Genomic DNA, 21,194 nt, shown 5'->3' on the forward strand with positions numbered 1-21,194 from the left:
CGCCAGCAAGAAATAGCAAGCGACCATGTATAGTAAAGGAAAATCGTGTGTGTCGCCAAGTCACAGACTGATATATACAGGCTCGAATTAAAATCCAAACGGATTGGTGGGCGCTGGTGAGCTATGTTAGTTTGATCCCAAAACAAGAAGTAAAGAAGTAGGTTGACTTACTGGCTTGTGCGAGATTGGCCCGGAGACCGGTTGGCTGAGGAGCGAGCTTCTTGGGAGGGTCGTTCTTAACGCCAAACCGGACAGCAGGGGCGGGTCCGGTCGGCTGTGGCTGCAATGGTGCAGCCGTAGGTTGTTGCGGGATTGGGGGCACAGGAGGTGCGCTGTAAGGCATGCTGCCAACACCATTCATACCTGTAGGCTGAGGCTGCAGAGGCGGAGGCAGAACGGAATTGATGCCGGTCTGCATTGGCTGCTGGGGTTGCGGCTGGAAGCCCCCAAAGCCTGTAGGCTGTGGCATCAGGCCCGGGTATCCAGTCTGCTGCTGCTGAATCCCGAACTGGGACTGCGGCTGGAAGCCGGTGGGCTGCGGCGCCAATCCATTCTGGAATTGAGCCTGAGGCATGAAACCAGTAGGTTGCGGCTGGAGAGTGTGCTGGAACCGTTGCTGGTTCAATTCGGCCAGACTCTGTCCCGGCGGAGCAATCTGAGGTCCCGATTGAGGAATACCAGTCAGTTGAGGTTGCAATGGAGGCGGACCAAACGAGTTTGGCTGCTGAGGGAAGTTCTGGGGTGCGGAGAGGGGTCGCTGAGGTGGCGGAGGAAGCAAAGAGCTTTGCCCCATGTTCTGAGGCGGCTGGGGACGTTGTCTTGAAGCCTGCTGGAAGCTCGTTGCTTGAGGACTGAACCCTTGGGCACTCGGAGCAGGCTGTTGCGCGGCTTGTGCCAGCTGGGAGAAAAAGCCCGGCGTGGCTCCAGTCTGCTGTGGTTGCACTTGCGGTGCGGGCACCGCAGTGTTCTGAGGTTGGATGGTTGGCTGTGGCTGAAGAGCTGGCAAGGGCGCCGGCGGAGATTGCGGGGCAGGAGCCGCAGGCGTAGGTTGGAGAGGAGCTTGAAGCAAAGACAGGTCAGCCATGGCGCCTGCAAGTGGTTGCTGAGCCGGTGGTTGTGTAGTGGCGGGAGAGGACGCGGCCGGAGGGGGGCTTGAGGGAGTAGCTGGCGTCGAAGGAGCTGGAGCGGCGGCGGGAGCAGCAGGTTGCTTGGGCTGTTTCACCTCCCAGGCGTCGTCGTCGAAGCCCTTCTGAACCGGGGGTTCGGAAGGTGCAGCAGCGGTGGGTGGTGTCGCGCTGCGCTCCGCAGGCTGCGAAGCATCCTTCTGCTCAAAGGCCTTAGGGTCGACAACATCGCCGGCTGGCGTGTTGGGAGCGGGCCGGCCTTTACGAGTGTTGTTGCGCAGGACACCTCCAGGGCCAGAGAAAATGCCGGCGGCACCTTCTTCGCCGTTCCCGATGACTTCTTCTCCGCCAAAGCTCACGTTACGTAGCTTCGACTTGGCTCCGGTGCGGCCAAACATGTTGTCCAGATAGCGCATGACACGCAAAATATCGCCCTCCTTGAGACCCAGCGTGCGCAGGACCTCTGGGGTGATGTCCGGAAGCACGGCCTCGTCCATGGAGTCCTTGACAAAATTCTGGGCATACCGCTCGCATTGGTGCGGGCCAACGCCGGCCTTGAGGAAGAAGTCAAACCAATCATAGTCGGATTGTTGGAAGGAAGCTCCGGCAGTAGCTGAAGCACGCTTGCCCTCGGAGGGAGACCGGGCCTTTTCAGGCTCGACGCGTTGAGAACGGCGTCTGATGTCCGACAACGGCTTGTCCTCGTCGAGGGATACGCCTGTCATCTTCTCTACATACTCGAGATCCTCAACGGACATCTTCGGGATGGGAACCGCGATTTTCACGCCGTTCATCTTGTGCAGATGAATCTTGCCATCCTGCAGGCCAATGAATTGCGCCTCGACAGTGAACGTCTTGGTGCGATCAGTCCATTGCCTTGTCTTAGCCGGATCCGGTTCTGCTTCGATTAGCGACAGGGGGTCAATGCATGAAAGCAAAGGGTAATAATGACTTACTCGGCTTGTGGCTGCTCTTGCTATCGCGTTTCTAGCGTTAATCGGTCAGCATCGCCTCTAGCAATTGACCCTCTGTCTTTCGGGCAAGGAACATACCTGGCCGTCAATTGAATCGGTCCGCGACTTGCGCAAAGCTTCCTTGGTTAGCCGCGCTTCCTCCATGCGGTTCTTCTCTACAGTGGAAAGGCCCGGCTCGGAACTAATCACCGGAGTCGAGACGGTGCCGGTAATCTCAATGTAGCTACTGGGGACGACACCCTCCTTTCCGTTCTTCAAACGCCGCACCTGCCACCACTCTTCAGACTTGCCGTCATCCAGGACGATGACGTCGTCGCCCGCAGCCACCGTCACCTCATCATCGCCTTGAGCCATAAAGTCATAGAGAATCTGGCCCTTCTTCTGTCCCCCACTGGTGCCGGCGGCGATAACCTCCTTCAGACCCTCTGCGCGGTAAGCGCCGGAGATCTCACCAAGGGCTGAGACAATCTCCCGAGCCGTGTCCTTGGCACCCGCGTGGAAATCGACGCTCTTACTGGGCCGGACAAGATCCACAAAGACGTGTTTCCCTTCAATCGAGTAGTGAGTGAGCTTGTCTGCGGTCCATTCCTGCACATCACCACCCTCCTCGGGCGAGATAAAGATGGTTCCGGTTGCGACGTTGATACCCAAGGTGGTGGGCATCTTTTTGCGCTTGCCCATCACTTCCACCATCTCATTGATGTTATAGATATGATAGCCGGAGGGGGAACGAGGGGTTGGTTGGCCGACTCTGTTGTACGGGGGCGATTCCTGCACATGGCCGCCGCGGTCACTGTCGCGCAGCGAAGAGATCTGAGGACGAGGGGGCCGAGCGGGCTCGGGGGGAGAATCCAGCGTGACTGGCGACGAGATCTGCTCAGACGGGGGACGCTGTGGTAACGCAGGCGGTGGTGGCGAGGGCTCGTTCCTGTAGGGCTCCTCGGGCTCATCGTACGCTGGACGTGCCGGCTGAGGGGGCGGGGGGACGGCCCTCGGCGGTTCCGGTTCTGTCGCAGCGGCATGCTGCTTGTGGATGATATCTGCGATGGCCGCGGCGGCAGGATTCTGCACAGCGTCAATTGGAGAAGCTGCGCTGGTCCCGTTGACTTCTTCCTCTGTCACCGTCGGTCGCTGCGGGAGGGCGGGTGGCGCCGGTTCGGGTTCGGGTTCAGCGGGGGGAGGAGACGGAATGGCTGGTGCAGGGGCATGGTGCGCGCCTGCATCTTCGATGATCTCAATGTAGTTCGCGGGGGCGAAGCCGTAATCCGAGTTGACACCGACAAGGGTCCAGTCCGGGTCGGACGTGTCATACACGATCAAGTCTGCATCTTCGGAGAAGGAGACCTCCTCATCCGTCTGGCGTGTATAGTCGTAAAGTGCTTTGGCCGAGTGAACCGGTTGAGCCTACAAGTCCGACACAGATTGCGTTAGCACGAGCAGTCTCAGGTTGGAGATAGACGTTGCGGCGTTGCCGGTACCCCTGAGTGAGGGCCGGCCGCAGCGACCATACACCGGACCATGACGCAGGAAAGCATGGGCGCTAGAGTCGGGCTCCGCGTCAAGAATTGTCGGGGGACCTCAGACATCCTTACCTCCTCGACGTAGTTGTTTGGGACGAGACCCTCGGGTTCATCATCATCCTCACGCTCGGCCTTCTTCTTAGCCTTCCACCAATCATCATCTTCGCCTTTGTCGAGGATGTACAGCAGATCGCCTTCGCGCAGCTCTAATTCCCCCTCCGCTTGGGGGAGGTAATCGTAGATGGCCGTATAGACACCGAGGAAACCCATGGTGGGAAGCCGTTAGGTAGTCAAACGGCAGTGGTGGAGGGTCCGGGGGTTGTGTGCCGCGGCTGCGGAGGGCAGCGTGGACGAGCGAGACTGTGGGCCTGGAATCAGGAGAGGATGAGCCGGACGAACCGGGTGGATAAGAGGCGGGAGGGGAGGAGGGGAGGGAGTTGGGGTGGGAAATAGTAGAAGGTACAGACGAGGGAGATCGTAGTTGGGCGGACGGAGGAAGAGTGAGTGATAGACAGGAGACCCGTGCAGCAAACGTACCGAGTCGAGTAAGTATCTCACTTGCTCACACTAGTTAGTTAGTAGTGGGCAGGTACGTAAGTGGTCCAAGTGGAGGGAGGCAGCCTTGGCAAGCACCCAGCAGTAGTAGATTCCAGGCAGTTTAAGATGGGAATTCGATAGTTAGGCTTGCTCGCTGGAGGGGACAATCCGGGGTGGGTGCAGTAGCCGTCAAGGTGAAGTATTAAAAGAGAAATGAAACCGAAACTGGAAATAGAAAAAGCGGAGGGAAAGAGAGAGAGAGGATGAACGGAAAAAGGGACCGAACTGGACCGGCGATGAAGCAGCAGCAGCAGAAAGAAGCGCAACTGATGGCTGAGGGGGCCGGGCGGTCACGTTTTCTGCACCCACGTTTTCTTGGATTTAGTTTATTAATAGCCAGCAGGTGTTCGATCATCTGCAGCTTGTAAAAGTCTTATTCTTATAAGTCTTATACAGAATAGATGTAGTTCTTCTTTAACTCAGTGTGATATGATCTTTATTACCGTTTACTCTCTCCCTCCTGATCCCGTTTGACCGTGAATGAGAATGGCAATGCTTTCGGACGAGCCTGGAATGCCTGCCTTCCCCCCTTATCGGGTCAGCCCAGCCCTCTTTGGGCACTCATGGCCTCCCCTCCCTCCACCCCCCGAAAGCCACCATTATTGGCTCTGGTGCTCGCCATGGCCGGAGTTGAGTCTACTTACTACTATTTAATTCATACTTATTGAATTAGATTAATGTCAGGTCAATAGTCCCAATACACGGCAACTGGGACAATCGTAATCTATGCAATGGATATAATCAGCCGTAGCTACGAACGCTAGAAGCAAAAATAGGTAGACGCAAAAGAGGAAGTTGCACAACCGCAGCCCGAACGAGCAAAAGCAAAACCATCACAATAGCTACAACTCATCCTTGACCCTCTTCTTGCTTACCTCCTCAGCTTCGTCGGTCTCCAATGGCTGCTGTTCTTCCGGGTGCTGTGGTTGTGGCTCCTGCCCTGCCGCCTCAGCTTCAGTCGTCTCCTTGGAAGGGGCGGCATCCGTGACCATCTCTTCCTGGGAGCCCTCTCCGTTGTCTTCCTCCTCTTCGTCATCGTCGACGAGGCCGCGCAGTTGACGTTCTCCGTTGACTGAGATAACCTCCAGCGTCCAGTCCTTACCCTTAGCCCACTCCTCCAAGCGCTTCTTCAACGTTTCGAGCTTCTCGGGGTCCAGATCGTGCTTTTTCAGGTCCTCGCGCGACAATTGTTGCACTTCCCCGTTCTCGCGCTTGGCCACGACCTCGATGATCTCTTCTCCGGCCCACGCGACGCGTCCTTTCTCGATCTCCTTGCCTTCCGATCCCACCAGCTTCTGAGCACCGACCTGAATGTCTCCGACGACCGGGAGCTCCTCCATTACGGCTGACTCCACTAGTCGCTGCGCCAGCTGGTACTCCCGGAGCGCTTCCCAGTCCGATACTTGCTCTGGGGAAATAATCTCGCGGCACTCAATTCCATGGACCTCGTCCTGCTGGGGCGGCAGGAAGGCAACGTCGTTACATAGACGCGGGGTGTAGATGACCATGAGGTAGGAGCATGTGGTCAGCTCCTTGATCCAACCAATGCGGTCTGTCGACTGAGGGTGGCAATGAAACTGGACCTCGATTTTCCGGTCCCGACCTGTCAGGTCGCATTTCGTGCCGCCATCCAATCGTTGCACCAGGTACCGGGAGCCGCCCTTCGTCTGGAGCTCCGCCACATCTGTAACAGGTTTCTTCTGGTCGGCGGCCCCTTCTACCTCATCTTCGTCGCCATCTCCTTGAGGAAATTTGCCCAGAATGAAAGAGTGTGTCGTATGGTCCTCCATGGGCGGGTAGTTGGGAATGCCACTCCCGGAGGGGAGGGCGTGGAACTGCTTAATCTGGTTCTTGTAGCAGAAGGAATAGGACCACCATCCGGATATATAATACATGCATTTGCCCTCCATCTCGCGCAGGAGCTCCAGGCCCCGATCCATCGCGCGCGCCAGCTCCTTCTGTTCGTCCGCCTCGTGAGGATGTCCCGTGGAATTGGTCCGATCGTCGACATCGACGTGAGGGATCTGGCAGAGAAATCGCTGTTCTCCTAAAAGCATTTCCTCATAGCTGAATCCGTCATCGCCATCCCGGGGTTTCGCCTGGTCGTTGTCATGGGTACTGCGGCCTAGATACACCTGAGCGGATTTCTCTTGAGTATCGGCGAAAGTAGAAGAGCTATCACTGCGTTCTCGTAAGAGCTCTCTGGCGTGGGACTCGAGGACGTAGTCATCGGGGAAAAGAACCTCAAACTAAGAGTGAAAACCAGTTAGATTGAGCTGTGAGGGGTGCACAAGATGCGATGCATACTTGAGGGTAAGCTAATAGGTCATCATGGATGTTGAAGGCCTTCTTGTTGGCCCAAGCCGTGGAACTGGCACAAGCCAGTCCAAGCAGAATATTTACAACCTGGTTCCGACGTGCCATGGTCGATTGTAGGGAGAGGATGGGGTATCAAGTGAGATGGGTCGGGTCAAGGCCGCCGGCCGCGGTGTTCCTGAATGCGACGATCTGGCCTGATTGGGTACGGGACGGAGTTGAGTGGCCAATAGCTTGGTGGGGGGTTAGGGATGTGTACGCGGGGAATATAATCAAGGGAACATTATTGTAAAGATGATACCCTAAGAACCGGAATTACTGTTGGGGTATGATGATCGTCGAGGCCGTGATGCACAGGGACATGCCAGTTGGGAAGAGCAGCAGCGCAGCAGCGGAGAGCCGTGGATATCTTATCAGCACGTGCACACCCAGGAGCTGGACAACATAACATGCAAAGCAGTCACTAAACTGACTGTACTTACTCCTTAGTGGGGAGGGAGTGTAGTACAAAGTTATGCAACTACCACAATCTCAGAGACACATAGATTAATTATCATAGCACATTCCAGAATTATGCATCACCCATCACCCACCACCCACCACCCAATTACTTACAATCATCATTATGAAGAATTGACTAACCCACCACTAATCCTTAACTGACTACAACCCGCCTACGGAAAACCAGACAGCTGACCCCACTGAGTCAGCCCTGAATAATGGCGCTAAAACTGCTGACGGCAATCTTTGTAATGGGCGCGACCCATGGACCTTCAACATACGGAGGAGTATTTTCTCTCTCCACAATTGACTTTTCCCCATCCAATCCACATACACCCAACAGCAGCCAAAAGGAATAGTTTTGATTATGATTACTTACTTTATGCTAAGCTAAACCAACTAAACTTAATTCAACTAACCCAAAACCATCAGCTTACCCAAATCATTATAAGAAGTTGACTAACCACCACCACATCTTCCCCATCCCCCATTCCATACCATCGTAGCACCTTCTATATCATTCGCACTGCCCTCGCAGACAACCTTATAAAAGGCCGCTCACAGGACCACATGAAACTCCTCGTTTCGTTTTTCATCGCTATCATCGCTATTGTCTTGACTTGCAATACATCTACTTTCACTAGATACTTTACATCTACCACCAACACCAACACCAACACCACGAACACAACCATCACACCCAACAACACACATACTACAAACCTCACCAACATGTCCTTCCCCCGCGCCATCCGCCAAGCCTTCCTGGCCATCGAACAAGCCGAAGGCGCCGGCGCCCGCGTCCGCCGCTCCATCGGCACACGCAACCTCCGCAACTTCAGCCCCTTCCTCATGCTAGACCACTTCACCATCGGCAAAGGCGCCGGTTTCCCGGACCACCCGCACCGAGGCCAAGAAACCATCACATACCTCCTCTCAGGCGGAGTCGACCATGAAGACTTCGCCGGAAACCGAGGCACCATTGGCCCTGGCGATCTCCAATTCATGACCGCCGGACGAGGCATCATGCACGCTGAGATGCCGCACGAGAACCCGGACGGCAGTCCCAACGTCGGCATGCAGCTCTGGGTGGACCTGCCCAAGGAGCTGAAGATGTGCGAGCCGCGGTACCGCGATCTGCGGGCGTCGGAGATCCCCATTGCCACAGCGGATGACGGGCGCGTCACGGTGAAGGTCATCTCCGGGCAGTCGCATGGAGTTGATTCGGTACGGGATCTGGCGTACACGCCTGTTTGGCTGTTGGATGTGACGGTGAAGCCTGGGGGCCGGGTGAAGCAGGTGCTCCCCGTGGGGTGGAACGCGTTTGCGTATACGTTGGCCGGGAAGACGATTTTCGGGTCCGGCGGGGAGACGAAGACCATTAAGGAGTTTCATAATGTGGTGTTTGAGCAGAAGGGCGATTTCGTCGAGGCGTCGGTTCCCGAGAATGCGGATGAGGAAGGAAGGTTCCTTTTGGTGGCGGGGCAGCCGTTGGATCAGAAGGTCGTGCAGTATGGCCCGTTTGTGGTCACCAGTGAGCAAGAGGTGTACCAGGCGATGGTGGACTTCCAGACTGCGTCGAATGGGTTTGAGAAGTCCAGGAATTGGGAGAGTGAGATTGGGAAGCGCATGGCTTATTAGATTCGGTTGATGTGTTTAGTTCATACTACTAGATGAGTTTTGTATAGCTGTATTGGCGTTTGGTTTGAGTTTTGTGAATGTGTATATAGATCACTTAATACCATCATGAGTGATGAGTCCAGTGGAATTTTCTTTGAGTAGAGATACTTTTATGGTAGACAGAAATTGTTCGTCAAATGCTGGTCCTACGAAAGTGGGTAGCAAACTTTAGGAGTATAATGCATAACATTCGCTATATCAACAGGGAGAACCCAGAAATCGAGCAAAATCATCCAGTCAGGCGAAAGGGGCGGTTCTCAGAACGCACCCGTTGGGTGTTCTGGATGGACGTGAGAAGAAATCTGACCCCAAGACACCTATTATATCTTACAGAACGCCTACTCCGGCCAGTCCGGATTTCACCGAGCCGACATACGTCTCTCTCCTGCCAACTGCAGGCTTAACTCAACCGCGATTCATCTATTTGGCAAAGTGCAGGTCGTAGCCCAGCCACTTGCGGGCAAGGATGCCCGGCACATCCAGACCCGGGGTGCCGTACGTCAACGGGGCATAGAAGACGAATCCGTAGATCGTACCGGCCAGGATGACCAGGGTCGCGATCCAGCCCGCAAGAAGGGACTTGGTGCCCATACGTTCCTTGGCCGTAACGAAGCGTCCAACCGAAGCTGACGCCTTGGCCTTGCCCGAGGGGTCGTCTTCGGACCGGACGCGCTGAATGACCGAGAGCGGCTCCAGGTTGAAAATGAACTCGATCAAGGCACCAGCCACAAGAGCCGAAGCAAGATGAGCGGGGAGGTAGTGGTGCAAGAAACGCTGACGGCCCATCAGCCAGAAAGGGAAGTAGTGGGCAGCCCAGCACAGGAACAAGAATCCCATGCTGTTGTACAGGCGGGAACGGGAGCCTTGGCCCCAGACTGTCACACGTTTAGTAGCTGCTCACAATAATCACAAGGGTATTTACTTACTCTCTTCCACGGCATCGACACCGCGACGCAGAGACAGCTGGTCAGCACCGATGACACCGGCAAACACCGCCAACAGACTACTAGCGATCCACCATCCGACCGGGTTACCAAGGAAATAGATCTGCTCCCGGGTGTCGTTCTTGGTCCAGAAGCTGACACCGCGGAGCAGGAAAGGCCACTGGAAGGGCTCACTCGCGTACGGGTGGCTGCTGGTCAGGGCATTGTTGTGGAAGAACATGGCGCGCTGCAGTTCAAGGTACTTGCGGAAAAAGGGCAGGTGCTTGACCTGGCGCTCTTCCTTGACCAGACGGGGACTGTCCTCTTCCAAGGACTCAATCGATTCAACGAACCACAAGTTGCTGGTCTGGAGGATATTCTTGTTGCCGTTGATCTCGGCTTGCTTGAAGGCCCAGTCGGGCAGCGGCGTGGTGTGAGTCCACATGGCCACACGCGTGGGCATATGGATCAGCTTGAAGTGGCTGGACAAAGTGCGGAATTCCTGATGGGGCTTGCCGTTCTCGATCTTAATCTCGAACAGTGTGTCATTGTGACGGTCACCGTTGGCAACCTCATGGGAAACAGTGGTGAACTCCTGGTTGGTCGGGTAGTAGGGAGATGCAACATCGTGGGTGAGCAGAATGGTGTCTGTGCCCATATGGCGGAGCTGAACAACATCACCGTTGCGCACCTTGTGTCCGCTGGTATCAGTCACATCCAAAGGCACCGTTGGGATGATCTGCCATTGGTTGTTCGTGTCGTTATAAGGGTATCCGGTGACCTGCTGGCCCTGACTGGAGATACGTCCATCATCGTACCGAAGGGGATACCTCTCAAGATGACTGTGGAGGTAGACCTTGGTATCCTTGTGCTTCATGGTAATGGTGTCGTAGTATTCAATACCGATAGACTGCGCGCTCAGCACATTATCGCTGAGAGTTTCCTGGAACTCGGGGGTCATGAAATCATCGCCGGGACCGGAGCGGGTGAGGATGGCAAAGTGGACTTGGAACCAGAACAGATAGAAAAAGAAGGGCACAATGATCAGAGCAAAGGCACGAGCAACGAAGTGCTGACCCCACTGGAACATGGTGAGAGCACCGCCACGGCGCCGGATATCCAAGAGATTCCACAGATCAACCATGACGGCCGAACCGATGGTGACAAAAGTGAAGACACCGACGTACTTGGTGGAGATGACACAGCTGAGTGACACACCGGTCAGGAGCAGCCACTTCCACCATTTCCGTCCAAATGCCTCGTGGCGCAGCTTGTAGAAGCGGATATAGCATAGGATGCTCAGGGCCATGGTCAGGACCAACGAGGCATCCAGAAGGATCAGACGGTCCTCTCCGATATGGGCATTGTCGAACAGCACAAGACCAGCGGACAAAACACAAGCGGGCAGCGAGTATCCGGATTCCCACATGATCAGGAACACGACGGGAACCGTCAGGGCACCGAGCGTGGCCGGCATAGCCCGAAGAGCCACGTAGGGGACCTGGTGTTCAATGTAGGAATCACCAATGTTATCGAAGAGGAAGTGGCCATCATAGCCGACCAGCCAGCCCATGAAGGCGAAAAGGAGCTTGCCAAATGGAGGGTGGACATCGAAGAAGTACGTGCGCTGGAGGTAGTACGAGGCAAACTAGAGCAGATTCCCGTTAGCAACCCGCCATCACGGAGCTTCATGCAGATCAATCGAGAGCGGGCTTACCTTTCCAAAGTGCACCTCATCAAAGACGACCTCGTTGGGGTAGGAAATCTTGTAGAAACGGGTGACGAATGCAAGCACGGTCAGGATGGAAATGGCCAGCCAGTAATCCCATTCCGAACGAGGAGCACTCGCTTTGGACAAAGGAGAAGAGAAATTATCCGCAGGCACGGGAGTACTCTCCTTCTTGCCGCCCCTCTTGCGGAGAGAGGGCGAAGGAGATGAAGACATGATTAGGTAGTGTGGTCAAGAAAAAGAACGAACGAAAGACACCTAATGGACTTCTAGAGGCGCATAGAAACAACAGGTCAGCAAGCCGGACGGAGCGGGTAGGAGAGCATTCGCATGCTTCTGCCTTTTTGTGAGGGCTACTTACGAAAAGAAAGCAAGAAAAAGCCAGTCAGGAAAAGAACATGATAGACCGGAGGGATGAATATACTTAATGGTCACAGCCGCAGCAGCGAGAGGGGGGCGGTTTCTGTTGCCGATGGGGGCGGATTGCGTGTCTTTCTGGCCTCCCAAACGCTTGCGGAACGGAACAAGGCGTTGGTCCGAACTTGAAACAACCCCCCATCCGGGGCCAATTTATGGGAAACGTCGCGCGATGAAACACGTGTACTTCAGCAGTTCGAGCAGTTTTGCGTCCAGGATGTGATCGTCATTATCCGTCGGAATTTCAATATTTGGATTTGAGCTAGACAATTATATAATGTTATCATAGTGGTGCTGATGAACCCGATCAACGTATTCCTCAAAACTACCCGGGGATATCCAATGCCAAATCAATGCACCTCAACGCTGAACATGACCGCATGCAGTATATACAATTTGAGAAATTAAGAAAGAAAAACAAGCCCCAATACAACTATCTCAGTCGTCGTCCGACACGTTCAGTAATTCAAGTTCCGTCTTGACAAGTGACTGGAAGTCGCTGCGCGAGATGCCTGTAGCTTTGGCCAGTCGGAACAGACCCTTGATGCTCGAGCCAATGTGCTGTTTGACACCCACTTCATACGCCGACTGGTTCTCCGCCTCTTGTTCGAGCCTGGCCACGGCTTCGGAGCTCGCAGACGAGATGGAAGAGGGTCGGGGGTGGTTCAAGCCAGCATGTTCTCCATTGGCAGCGACACCGTTTGAGGTATGGGTCGGCTTGTCAGCTTCATCTCCACTGAATTGGCGCTGAAGCAGTTTGGCCAGCATATCGCCATTGAGGGAGGATGGTCCAACCTCGGGTTGTTCCTCCTCAGGATCATGGTTGTCCAACGCGGGCTGCACATCGCCGTAGCGAGAAAAGTAATCCGCTTCTGACTGCTGCAGGGATGAGACGGCATTAGGAGCGGGCGTCTTGTTTGCTGGAGTTCGTCCGGGGGTTGCATCGTATTGAGCCCAGTAGTCATCGTCATCATCTTCCTCCTCTTTCTGGTTCTTTGCCTGCTCAGCAGCCTCGCCAGCTTTCAGGGCATCCTCGAGCAGGCGGTCTTTCTGGCGAGCGTTTGCCTCCCCGATGGAAACAGACCAGTCTTCAGCATCGTCGACGTTGCCCTCTTGCGGCAACAGTTCTGCTACCCGCCACGCGGGGCCTCCGCCTTCCTGATCCTCGGGGCACCAGAGGTAGATGATCTTCAGGCTGAATTCGGGAAGGATCACGCGCGACCGTAGGGTCTCCTCGTCCACACGCATGTACCTGACCGGGAGCTCATCGGGAAGCTCAATCTCACCCGACACCGGGTGCGGCTCGAAGGTTGCGCCATCCACCAATGTTTGAAGGCGCTCAGCCTGTCCAGCATCCCAGCACAGCAGTCGAAGCCATGATTCGGTAGGCGAGGCAGATACTGAGCTTAGGATCTTAACCCGTTGACGTAGAATGGGAGACAGGAGGGGCAGCAGAGCCGGAGGGGGTTGAGGCGATACGAAAGCCGTAGGAAGACAGGCGAGTAGAGGTGGCAGCAAAGTGCGGGGCTCAGGAGGGGGGATGAGTGCGACCATTTTGGAGTGAAGAAAGGAGACTGGATTGCGCAAGTCGCCTAGAGGAAATGCTGAGGTGGCAGCTGCAAGTCCTTTAAGAGGGGAGCTCTGTCGACAGCTGGGTTTGGGGGGAGAAAAGCTGCGGCGGTGAAAAAGGAAGATTGGATCAATCACAGCCAGCAGGTACGGGAGCACAGAATCGAGCAGTCACAGGCGCGCAAGTCGAGAGGGAGAAAACTGATTGAAGATCAGGAGGATAGAGCCATCTTCTATATGGCAGAACAAGGGGAAAGGAGAGGACAGACGATCAGTCAGTCAGAATCAGTAGCGTGGCCATCGCAGGTGTTCAGGTCCCCTTCCTTTGATCCCATGGATCTCCTCACGGAGCTGTTTGGCTCCCTTCGCCCGAAGAATCGGCGTGGGTCAAGAAGACGCGGGGGGCCAGATGGAGCCATGGAGTCCACTGCGAGCCATTGAGAGGAGAGCAAATAATCCATTGGAATGGAGAGGCGATCCTTGGAGGAATTTCTAGATAGCAGATAGATAGATAGCAGAGATAACTGCGTGCAGAAGAACTGCTAAGGGTTTTAAACTCTCAAAGATTCCAATCAAGCAGGGATTCCGCGGATCCCAACCTCAGGCAGGACTTTGTCTTTTATACTTGTTTTGCGGGGGTTTTCAAAGAAGCAAATTATTCCTGGGCTTCCACAAAGTCGATCGTTTCAGTTATATAAGTTTATCGCTTGTATGCTTGTTTCTTTAAGGCCACGCACAAGTTGTCTCGCCGTGGAAATAGTTTTCAGCCCGTCGCTGGTTGCATTCTTAATTCCTCATGCAGTTCAGCTCGGGATCTGGTCAATCAACTGTCGATTTCTAATCCGCTACGTTCAAGAAATACGTAGTAGAGTATGAACTGCTACTCCACCCTTCCACGAGACTCTCCATAGATCAAAAGCAATTTCAGACAATCTGCAGAATCTCAGTGGGACAAATTTAAGATATGCACTCCCCACTGAAGCTTGTTCTGCATCATGATTGCTTCTCTCATACTATCATGTGTCACTCACTAAACAAAGCAAAGTCTACCAAGTCATGCTTCGATTGGCTTCCTCCAACATCCACGCAAACAATTTCCCCATCAGTCTCATCAGCAAGAGATTAAACCGCCACCGATCAGCATGGCTGTCCGCACTCGCCATCGCTAGTCGCAATCGCAATTGATTAAAGCCCCGCGACTCCAATGCAGCGTCGGGCGCTACGAGGGCCCAGCTCGCCTTCGGAGATCTCCCGGCTTATGCTAGCCAATAGATGCACCAGATGGGGTCAAATTTTGCAGGGTCGTTTAGGATGAAGAACGACTAGCGAACGGGGTTATGCATGGGTCGCAAGCTGGTCCAAATCCCGCTGAAAACTAAGAGTGGGAGGAGTCACAATAGATAAGCTGGCTGCTGGCCTACCCTCCCCCCTCGGAATGTAGCCCAACGTCTCCCTGGGAATATGCCACTACGCTCGCATCTGTCGCATCTGTTCTTCGATTGCTCGCGTGTGCATCATGGATCCCAAATATTCCGAAACGGTCGTCGTTGAGAGCCACAATGATAAGGTCGAAAGCACGCAGGATGTCCAAGGTTACGCGGATCTCGACCCGGAAGAACTGAAGGCTCTCGAAACCCGCATCCGATGGAAAACCGATTTGCGCCTCTGCACCATTGCTGGCACTCTTTGCAGTCTCAATCTGCTTGATTCGGGCATCTTGTCATCAGCCTCGGTTACCAGCATGCCCGATGACCTGGATCTTATTGGCACACGATACTCCGTTTCTGTCTTCATCTTCACCATCGCCAGCGTCGTCTTCCAGCTGCCGTCGACCATCGCAGTCCGCTGGGTCGGCCCACGCATCTGGTTTGCATGCATCGCCTTCGCCTTCGGACTGATCACAATGTGCACCGCCTTTATCCACACCTGGAAGGAGATGATCGCCCTCCGCGTGCTCTTGGGTATGTCCATGTCGGGGATTTACCCAGGTCTGACCTATCTCATCAGCGCCTGGTACCCGCGACGGGAGCAGCAGCTGCGGTTCGCTTTGATGCAGTCAGGCGAAGTCATCGGTCTTGCGACGGGCTACATCGTGAACTATGGCCTCGAACTGTTGGATGGGAGAGCTGGCATGCAAGGCTGGCGCTGGATGTACCTCGTGCAGGGCCTCATCAGCTGCGTCATCGGAATAGCCACTTACTGGTGGATCATCGACTTCCCAGAGAATGCGCATAGCAGTTTCTGCTTCATGTCCGAACTGGAGGCCCGCGTCGCCGCTCAACGCATCAAGGCAGACCGTGACGATATCGTTCCGGACCCGTTTTCATGGCGCAAGGTTCTCGCACCTTTCGCCGACCCGAAGCTGTACGGCTTTGCATGCATGTATTTCCTGCTAAACCTAGTATCAACTGCATTGAACTATTTCCTTCCAATGATCCTCGAGGACGGCATGGGATTCTCGAGCAACGATTCGATTCTCCTATCCACACCGGTAAGCCCCTCACCTTCACATCTTCTATCTATAGCCCTATACTAACGGCTTAGTAGCCCTACTACTGGGCCGTCATCCCAGTCATATTCACCTCCTTCGTCGGAGACAGATACCGCATCCGCGGCCCACTCATCGCCTTCAACGCCCTCTGCCTCATCGCCGGGTTCCTCATGTTCGGCCTCCCATCCTCCACCCAAGTCACCGTCCGATACATAGGAACGTTTCTCGCGACAGGAGCATACGTCTCCAACTGGGCAGCTTTGAATGCCTTTATGGCCAACAACGTCGTCGGCCAATGGAACCGCGCAACAACGGCGGCGGCAGTCTCAGCCTGTAACGGCCTGGGCGGCGTTGCGGGTAGCTACATCGTACGACAGCAGGAAGCACCGCGCTATGAGACGGCAGTGTGGGTTTCTATCGGGTAAGTCTCACCCAAAGAAACAAAAATGAAAAGGAAAGGGGAGAAAGAAGAAGAAAGGAATACCTAACTCACTAATCGATAAATCAGGTCCCATATCCTAATGATAGCTCTCGTGTGCGTTTTCACGTTATTTTTCTGGCATCTCAATCGGCAGCAAAAGCATAAGGGGCGGCTTATCCAGAATATGGTATGTCTTGCCTATGAGTCTTTCGATGTTTCTTTACTCATAACAGTATTGCAGGTTGGATTCCGCTATACTTACTGATTACTGCATCTTGTTGTATATGATGAGGCCCTACTAGTACTACAGAAGAGATATATATATGATGTTGATGATGACTAGAGCAGTGATGAATATGTTACTAATATTCAAGCTAATAATGTTTTATCTAAGACTCCACCAGTAAACCAATACACTACTGTAGTATTTGCCGTCAGATCCTGTTTTCAAAGAGTAGTATAGAATTGTAGCTGAAGTACCATATTTCAAATACTAAGGACTTCAATTGACGGGCCAACAGACTCGATTCGGGATTTGATTGAATTTAGCAGTAGCTCTCACGATCTCAAGGATCCCCGTCGAAAAGTAGTAGTATTTCGGGTAACTGTAATTGCACCATAGACCGATAAACATTTGAAGAAGCTACTAGATAGGGTGTATGTATCATATGTCACCTCGAACTGAGCTCATGCATCATGATGGTTCCGCCACAACAAGTAGAAGCACAAACAGGGTGTCGCATACAACGATCACTTGAAGGCAGTTGGGGTAAAGACAAATGAGTATATCCCTAAACATCAACCTATTGTGATCTGTCATCAATCACTGGATTCTTCGGTATATCATATCGAACATTGGTTAACCTAATCTAAATACTATAAGTATAAGAACGCATGAACCACACAGGTATCATACTGTACATCAGTTTTCATGATTTATACTCATTATAACCACAACTATAATACATCTATGGATCTATGGACCCTCTTTCGGTCGCACCGCATACCCATGCATCGCCTCCTCCAGCGAGATATTTTCCGAATAGTACTCAGATTCCCGCGCCACCATCGTCTGACTTCCCAGTGATGGGACATGCGATCCGCGCGACTGACTGTTGTCCCCGAGTCGAGAGAATCCCTCCGGAGTCTTGGCATTGCCCTGGTTGGTTGGGTAGCGGCGATGATAGCACTGCGGAGTCTGAGAAGAGCCCTTGCTGCGCAGCTGTTGAGGTAGAATGCGCATGATCAACGGCCAAATGGGTGGGAGACAGGCGGCGATGATGATGATTCCGCCTTCTAGGATGGTCCAGATTCCTAGGTTGGTGGATGTCCCTGAGTTGATGTGGTTAGCCCGGGTGGGAGTTCGTTGAGGTATGTGGACAGAAAGGACGTACAGGTTGGGTCGGTCGTGGCATTTTCTTGAAAGAAAATCGTCATTCGCAAGATACTGGCTACAGTCCCTCTGGTAAGGACGGAGTGTGTAAGTTTATTCGATTCTGGTCCAGTGCGTTGCTGGGGTGGTGATAGTATATACTTACAAACTGCCGAGGAGGAATACTCCCGTCAAAGCCAACTTCTGTCCTTTTCGCGTATGTAGTTTCCAGACATATGGCAATGGCATGATCAGAAGGAGGACGTCTGTCAAGATATTGGGCGGCGACACATAGCGGTAGAAGGCCAGTTGATTGAAGCACGATCCTCCTTCAATGGTTGTATCCCAGACGTATGCTATCGGCCAGCACTGGAAGATGGCCGCAAATAGGATGCCGAGGCCATGTCCAAGCACGATAGCACCGACTATATATGCCATGTTTTTGAACGATCGGGTGGTGAAGATTCGGAGGTAAAAGACCAGAATGGAGATTTTGGCTGGAGTGACTGTGAACGGGAAGTCGAGAATCTCGTTGGCATACAGGCCCTGAATCATGTTAGGCATGTCGGCATTAACAATCAAACCAGGGAGTTATACCTTCTCCAGGATCACCAGCTTTTCAGGCGTCTCTTCGACATATTCCATGTGATGTCCGACTCCTGCGAGCTTAACCACTTTGCGAAAGGAAACCCAACGGTCAGTGCTTGATCGGGCTGTTGTTGAAATATCCCACTTACAGATGATGTACAAAGCCGATTGGCCCAAGCTGGCGATCTGTAAACAATGTAAGCACGGAACAAGAACCAGAAGGACAGGCAAGTAAGTACCAATGCCAGAAGAATCAGGTAATCATCGAGAGCTAAAGCCAGCTGTTGCAGGCGTCTTGTATAGAAACGTGCTACAACCACCACAATTTGAACAACGGCAATCGCAACGGACACGCCTATCAGCGCATCACCGTTGTACGGAATATCGGGATCAGATCGTGCATTCATCGCCACCTGAAACTCGACTCCCCATCTGCCATTAGAGGTCCCTGTCTGCTACTTCAACAGTTGCATGCATCTGCAGCCTGCAGCTATCATTGAAGCAGGGGGGACCTTGAAAGGTTGAGAGAATTTCATCTTTTAATTGCGAACAGAGCCAAGACCACAACTGCTAGCTTCTGACGCGTTCCTTGGAATGAGAGCATTCGGCTTCACTGGGACCGACTTGAAACTCTTGGGCGATGGATCCAGTCAGTTACATAATTCGATGTCGAGCGTACCGTGCTGGTGCCACGGGCAAAAGATGTCCAAATCGATGGTTCTCTCATCATTCGCGAAAGTCAATCTCCGCCGATCCCCACATGGCTTTCGGATGGCTTGCACAGACTCTTGGAACCGACCCTCGATCTGATACCATGCCCACATATTATGCCGCCCAGCGTCCAGTTCCTGGCAGGTTTGAGCCCACAAGGGCGCGCTAGCATCGTGCTCGGACTCGATCTTCCATCTCATTCGTTCTCGGGTATCCTCCACCACGCGAGTCAGGGCCCCACGCTTGCGATTCTTCAGCTTGTGTTCCGATTATCCCTTCATCATACTAAAGCCCTCTATCCGCGACATTTTATGTTTGCTCCTGTACATTCACCCGTCCCTACAGAATATTGCATCTAGCACCCTGAAAGAGCAAAACAACACGAAATCCAGACTTCAAAATGTCTCTTGATCGTCAGATATCAGAGCTAACAAGCGTTGTCCAATCTAGCAGAGATGGCATTGATGATACCACCCGGTTCAAGGCCATCAAAGCCGCGCAGGGATTACTGGCAGCCTTGGGCTCTCCAGCCGAGACAGTCATTCAGGATGTCGTTCTGGTAAGTCTTCAGGATCATGCTGCCCATTTCCGTTGATATGCCCATTAACATCTATAAAAGAATTCAGTCCTTCTCATGGCACTTCGTATGGGTGTCCAGCTCGATGTTTTCAAGACCGTCAGAGACAGTCAAAGTCATGCAACGACCACACAGCAGATTGCCGGTAAATCCGGCGCAAGTGTGGTTCTCGTGGGTAGATCTCCCTTATCTTATCAATCTCTATATTAGCCCTCGTTGAATTCGAACTCGTGGGTCGACGATGGATACACACTTCCTTTCTCTGTGGTCCCACTTTGGAGGGGGCGATCATAATTGTTTGGGTGCAGCGTTATGGTGAACATGCACCAAACACAGATTCCGACAAAAGTCCGAATAATGCATACTGACACTGCACCCCTTAGACCAAATCATGAGGCTGCTCGCAGCTTCTGGCTATGTTTTGGAAGATGATGTCCAGTCATACAAACCATCGCCACTCACAATGGTAATGGCTGAGCCTACCTTCGAAGCCACAACTCGAGCATGGTAAGTCCGTCGGACACACTAGCAGACTGGCGTCAGCTTATGCGAGGCCTTTTAGCTTCGATATTGGCAACTTCTGTACCACAAGAGCCCCGGAATTCTTCCGCAACAATAGCAACCAGTTCCCCAAATCCGCCAAAGACACACCTTTCCAGCTCGCAATGAACACGGAGTTCAGTTATTTCGAATGGCTTGGTCACAATCCCGAGCTGGCAAAGGACTTCCAACAATGGATGACCCTGAAGCAGCAAACAACACCAAACTGGGCCGACTGGTTCGACATCAAACACTCTATCACCGACGGTTTCAATGACTCAGCTAACAACGTCCTCCTCGTTGATATCGGAGGAGGCGAGGGCCATTACCTGCATGCATTGAACGAGAAAGTCCCCTCTCTCCCCGGACGTCTAGTTCTGCAAGACCTGCCACACGTTGTATCAAGTATTAAGAATCCTCCGAAAGGAACCGACTTGATGCCTCATGACTTCTTCACTCCGCAGCCGGTGAAAGGTAGGCGCAGCCAGGCTCCACAAATCAATGCCGCAATCAAACATGCTGACGGTCTTCCTATCTCGTAGGTGCTCGAGCATATTATCTGCACTGGATCCTTCACGACTGGGCCGATGAGCAAGCCCGTCATATCCTCACCAATATCGTCGAAGCTATGGAACCTGGCTATTCCCGCCTCATTATCAATGAGTATATCATCCCTGATAGACAATGTGATTTTCCCACTGCGTGCATGAGTATCATGATGATGATTCAGGTTGGCGCGTTCGAGCGTTCTGAGAAGCAATGGCGTGAGTTGCTCAACTCTGTCGGCCTGGAAAAGATCGTTTTCCATCAGCCGCCTAGTGGTGGCGAAGGTATTATTGAGGCTATCAAAAGTCCTAATTGAATGGACTGCTGTACATAGATAGTGCTTCGTGCAGCGGGCTGCTGACGATGCGTTTGAGTAGGTAGATGGTCAATTTTTATAAAAATCTAAAAAGTAAAGCGAGCAACAAGATGAATTCTGATTTTATTGTAACTAGTTAACAATACTGTATAAAAGCAGAAGCAAGCAGCAGCTGGAAGAGTTGAGTATGAAGGTTGAGTTGGATACGCCTAATTGGGCAGGTGGGTGCGAGCCGTTGAATGCTGCAGATAGAACTTGGGCGGTCACATGGGACTCGTGACT

General features: G+C 53.1%; 8 protein-coding genes across 8 annotated transcripts; 3 read left to right on the forward strand and 5 right to left on the reverse strand.

Moving 5' to 3' along the window:
- Positions 1-87: 87 nt before the first annotated feature.
- An16g08460 (uncharacterized protein) lies at positions 88-3,888 on the reverse strand (the record flags this gene model as incomplete). The annotated part of the gene is made up of 6 exons (XM_059745346.1): positions 88-113; positions 172-2,022; positions 2,081-2,111; positions 2,177-3,163; positions 3,221-3,502; positions 3,691-3,888. 6 exons carry the CDS (start codon positions 3,886-3,888, stop codon positions 88-90), a joined length of 3,375 nt encoding a protein of 1,124 aa, XP_059602782.1.
- Positions 3,889-4,900: 1,012 nt separating this feature from the next.
- On the reverse strand, positions 4,901-6,639 carry An16g08470 (uncharacterized protein; the record flags this gene model as incomplete). The annotated part of the gene is made up of 3 exons (XM_059745347.1): positions 4,901-4,939; positions 5,091-6,464; positions 6,523-6,639. 3 exons carry the CDS (start codon positions 6,637-6,639, stop codon positions 4,901-4,903), a joined length of 1,530 nt encoding a protein of 509 aa, XP_059602783.1.
- Positions 6,640-7,764: 1,125 nt separating this feature from the next.
- An16g08480 (uncharacterized protein) lies at positions 7,765-8,673 on the forward strand (the record flags this gene model as incomplete). Its single annotated transcript, XM_001398109.3, has 1 exon — positions 7,765-8,673. The coding sequence occupies one exon, from the start codon at positions 7,765-7,767 to the stop codon at positions 8,671-8,673; it is 909 nt and encodes a 302-aa protein (XP_001398146.3).
- Positions 8,674-9,132: 459 nt separating this feature from the next.
- On the reverse strand, positions 9,133-11,580 carry An16g08490 (uncharacterized protein; the record flags this gene model as incomplete). Its single annotated transcript, XM_059745348.1, has 3 exons — positions 9,133-9,575; positions 9,639-11,283; positions 11,353-11,580. 3 exons carry the CDS (start codon positions 11,578-11,580, stop codon positions 9,133-9,135), a joined length of 2,316 nt encoding a protein of 771 aa, XP_059602784.1.
- Positions 11,581-12,219: 639 nt separating this feature from the next.
- An16g08500 (uncharacterized protein) lies at positions 12,220-13,335 on the reverse strand (the record flags this gene model as incomplete). Its single annotated transcript, XM_001398111.1, has 1 exon — positions 12,220-13,335. The coding sequence occupies one exon, from the start codon at positions 13,333-13,335 to the stop codon at positions 12,220-12,222; it is 1,116 nt and encodes a 371-aa protein (XP_001398148.1).
- A 1,531-nt stretch (positions 13,336-14,866) lies between these two features.
- Positions 14,867-16,527, forward strand: An16g08510 (uncharacterized protein; the record flags this gene model as incomplete). Its single annotated transcript, XM_001398112.1, has 4 exons — positions 14,867-15,841; positions 15,898-16,262; positions 16,350-16,449; positions 16,504-16,527. 4 exons carry the CDS (start codon positions 14,867-14,869, stop codon positions 16,525-16,527), a joined length of 1,464 nt encoding a protein of 487 aa, XP_001398149.1.
- Positions 16,528-17,065: 538 nt separating this feature from the next.
- Positions 17,066-19,133, reverse strand: An16g08520 (uncharacterized protein; the record flags this gene model as incomplete). Its single annotated transcript, XM_059745349.1, has 9 exons — positions 17,066-17,131; positions 17,168-17,177; positions 17,270-17,680; positions 17,801-18,180; positions 18,232-18,308; positions 18,372-18,408; positions 18,462-18,674; positions 18,774-18,835; positions 18,902-19,133. The coding sequence occupies 9 exons, from the start codon at positions 19,131-19,133 to the stop codon at positions 17,066-17,068; spliced, it is 1,488 nt and encodes a 495-aa protein (XP_059602785.1).
- A 200-nt stretch (positions 19,134-19,333) lies between these two features.
- Positions 19,334-20,912, forward strand: An16g08530 (uncharacterized protein; the record flags this gene model as incomplete). Its single annotated transcript, XM_001398114.1, has 5 exons — positions 19,334-19,492; positions 19,553-19,685; positions 19,894-20,017; positions 20,073-20,524; positions 20,593-20,912. 5 exons carry the CDS (start codon positions 19,334-19,336, stop codon positions 20,910-20,912), a joined length of 1,188 nt encoding a protein of 395 aa, XP_001398151.1.
- Positions 20,913-21,194: the final 282 nt, after the last annotated feature.

Source organism: Aspergillus niger (assembly GCF_000002855.4).
Source record: "Aspergillus niger supercontig An16".
In the NCBI taxonomy this organism is placed as follows: domain Eukaryota; kingdom Fungi; phylum Ascomycota; class Eurotiomycetes; order Eurotiales; family Aspergillaceae; genus Aspergillus; species Aspergillus niger.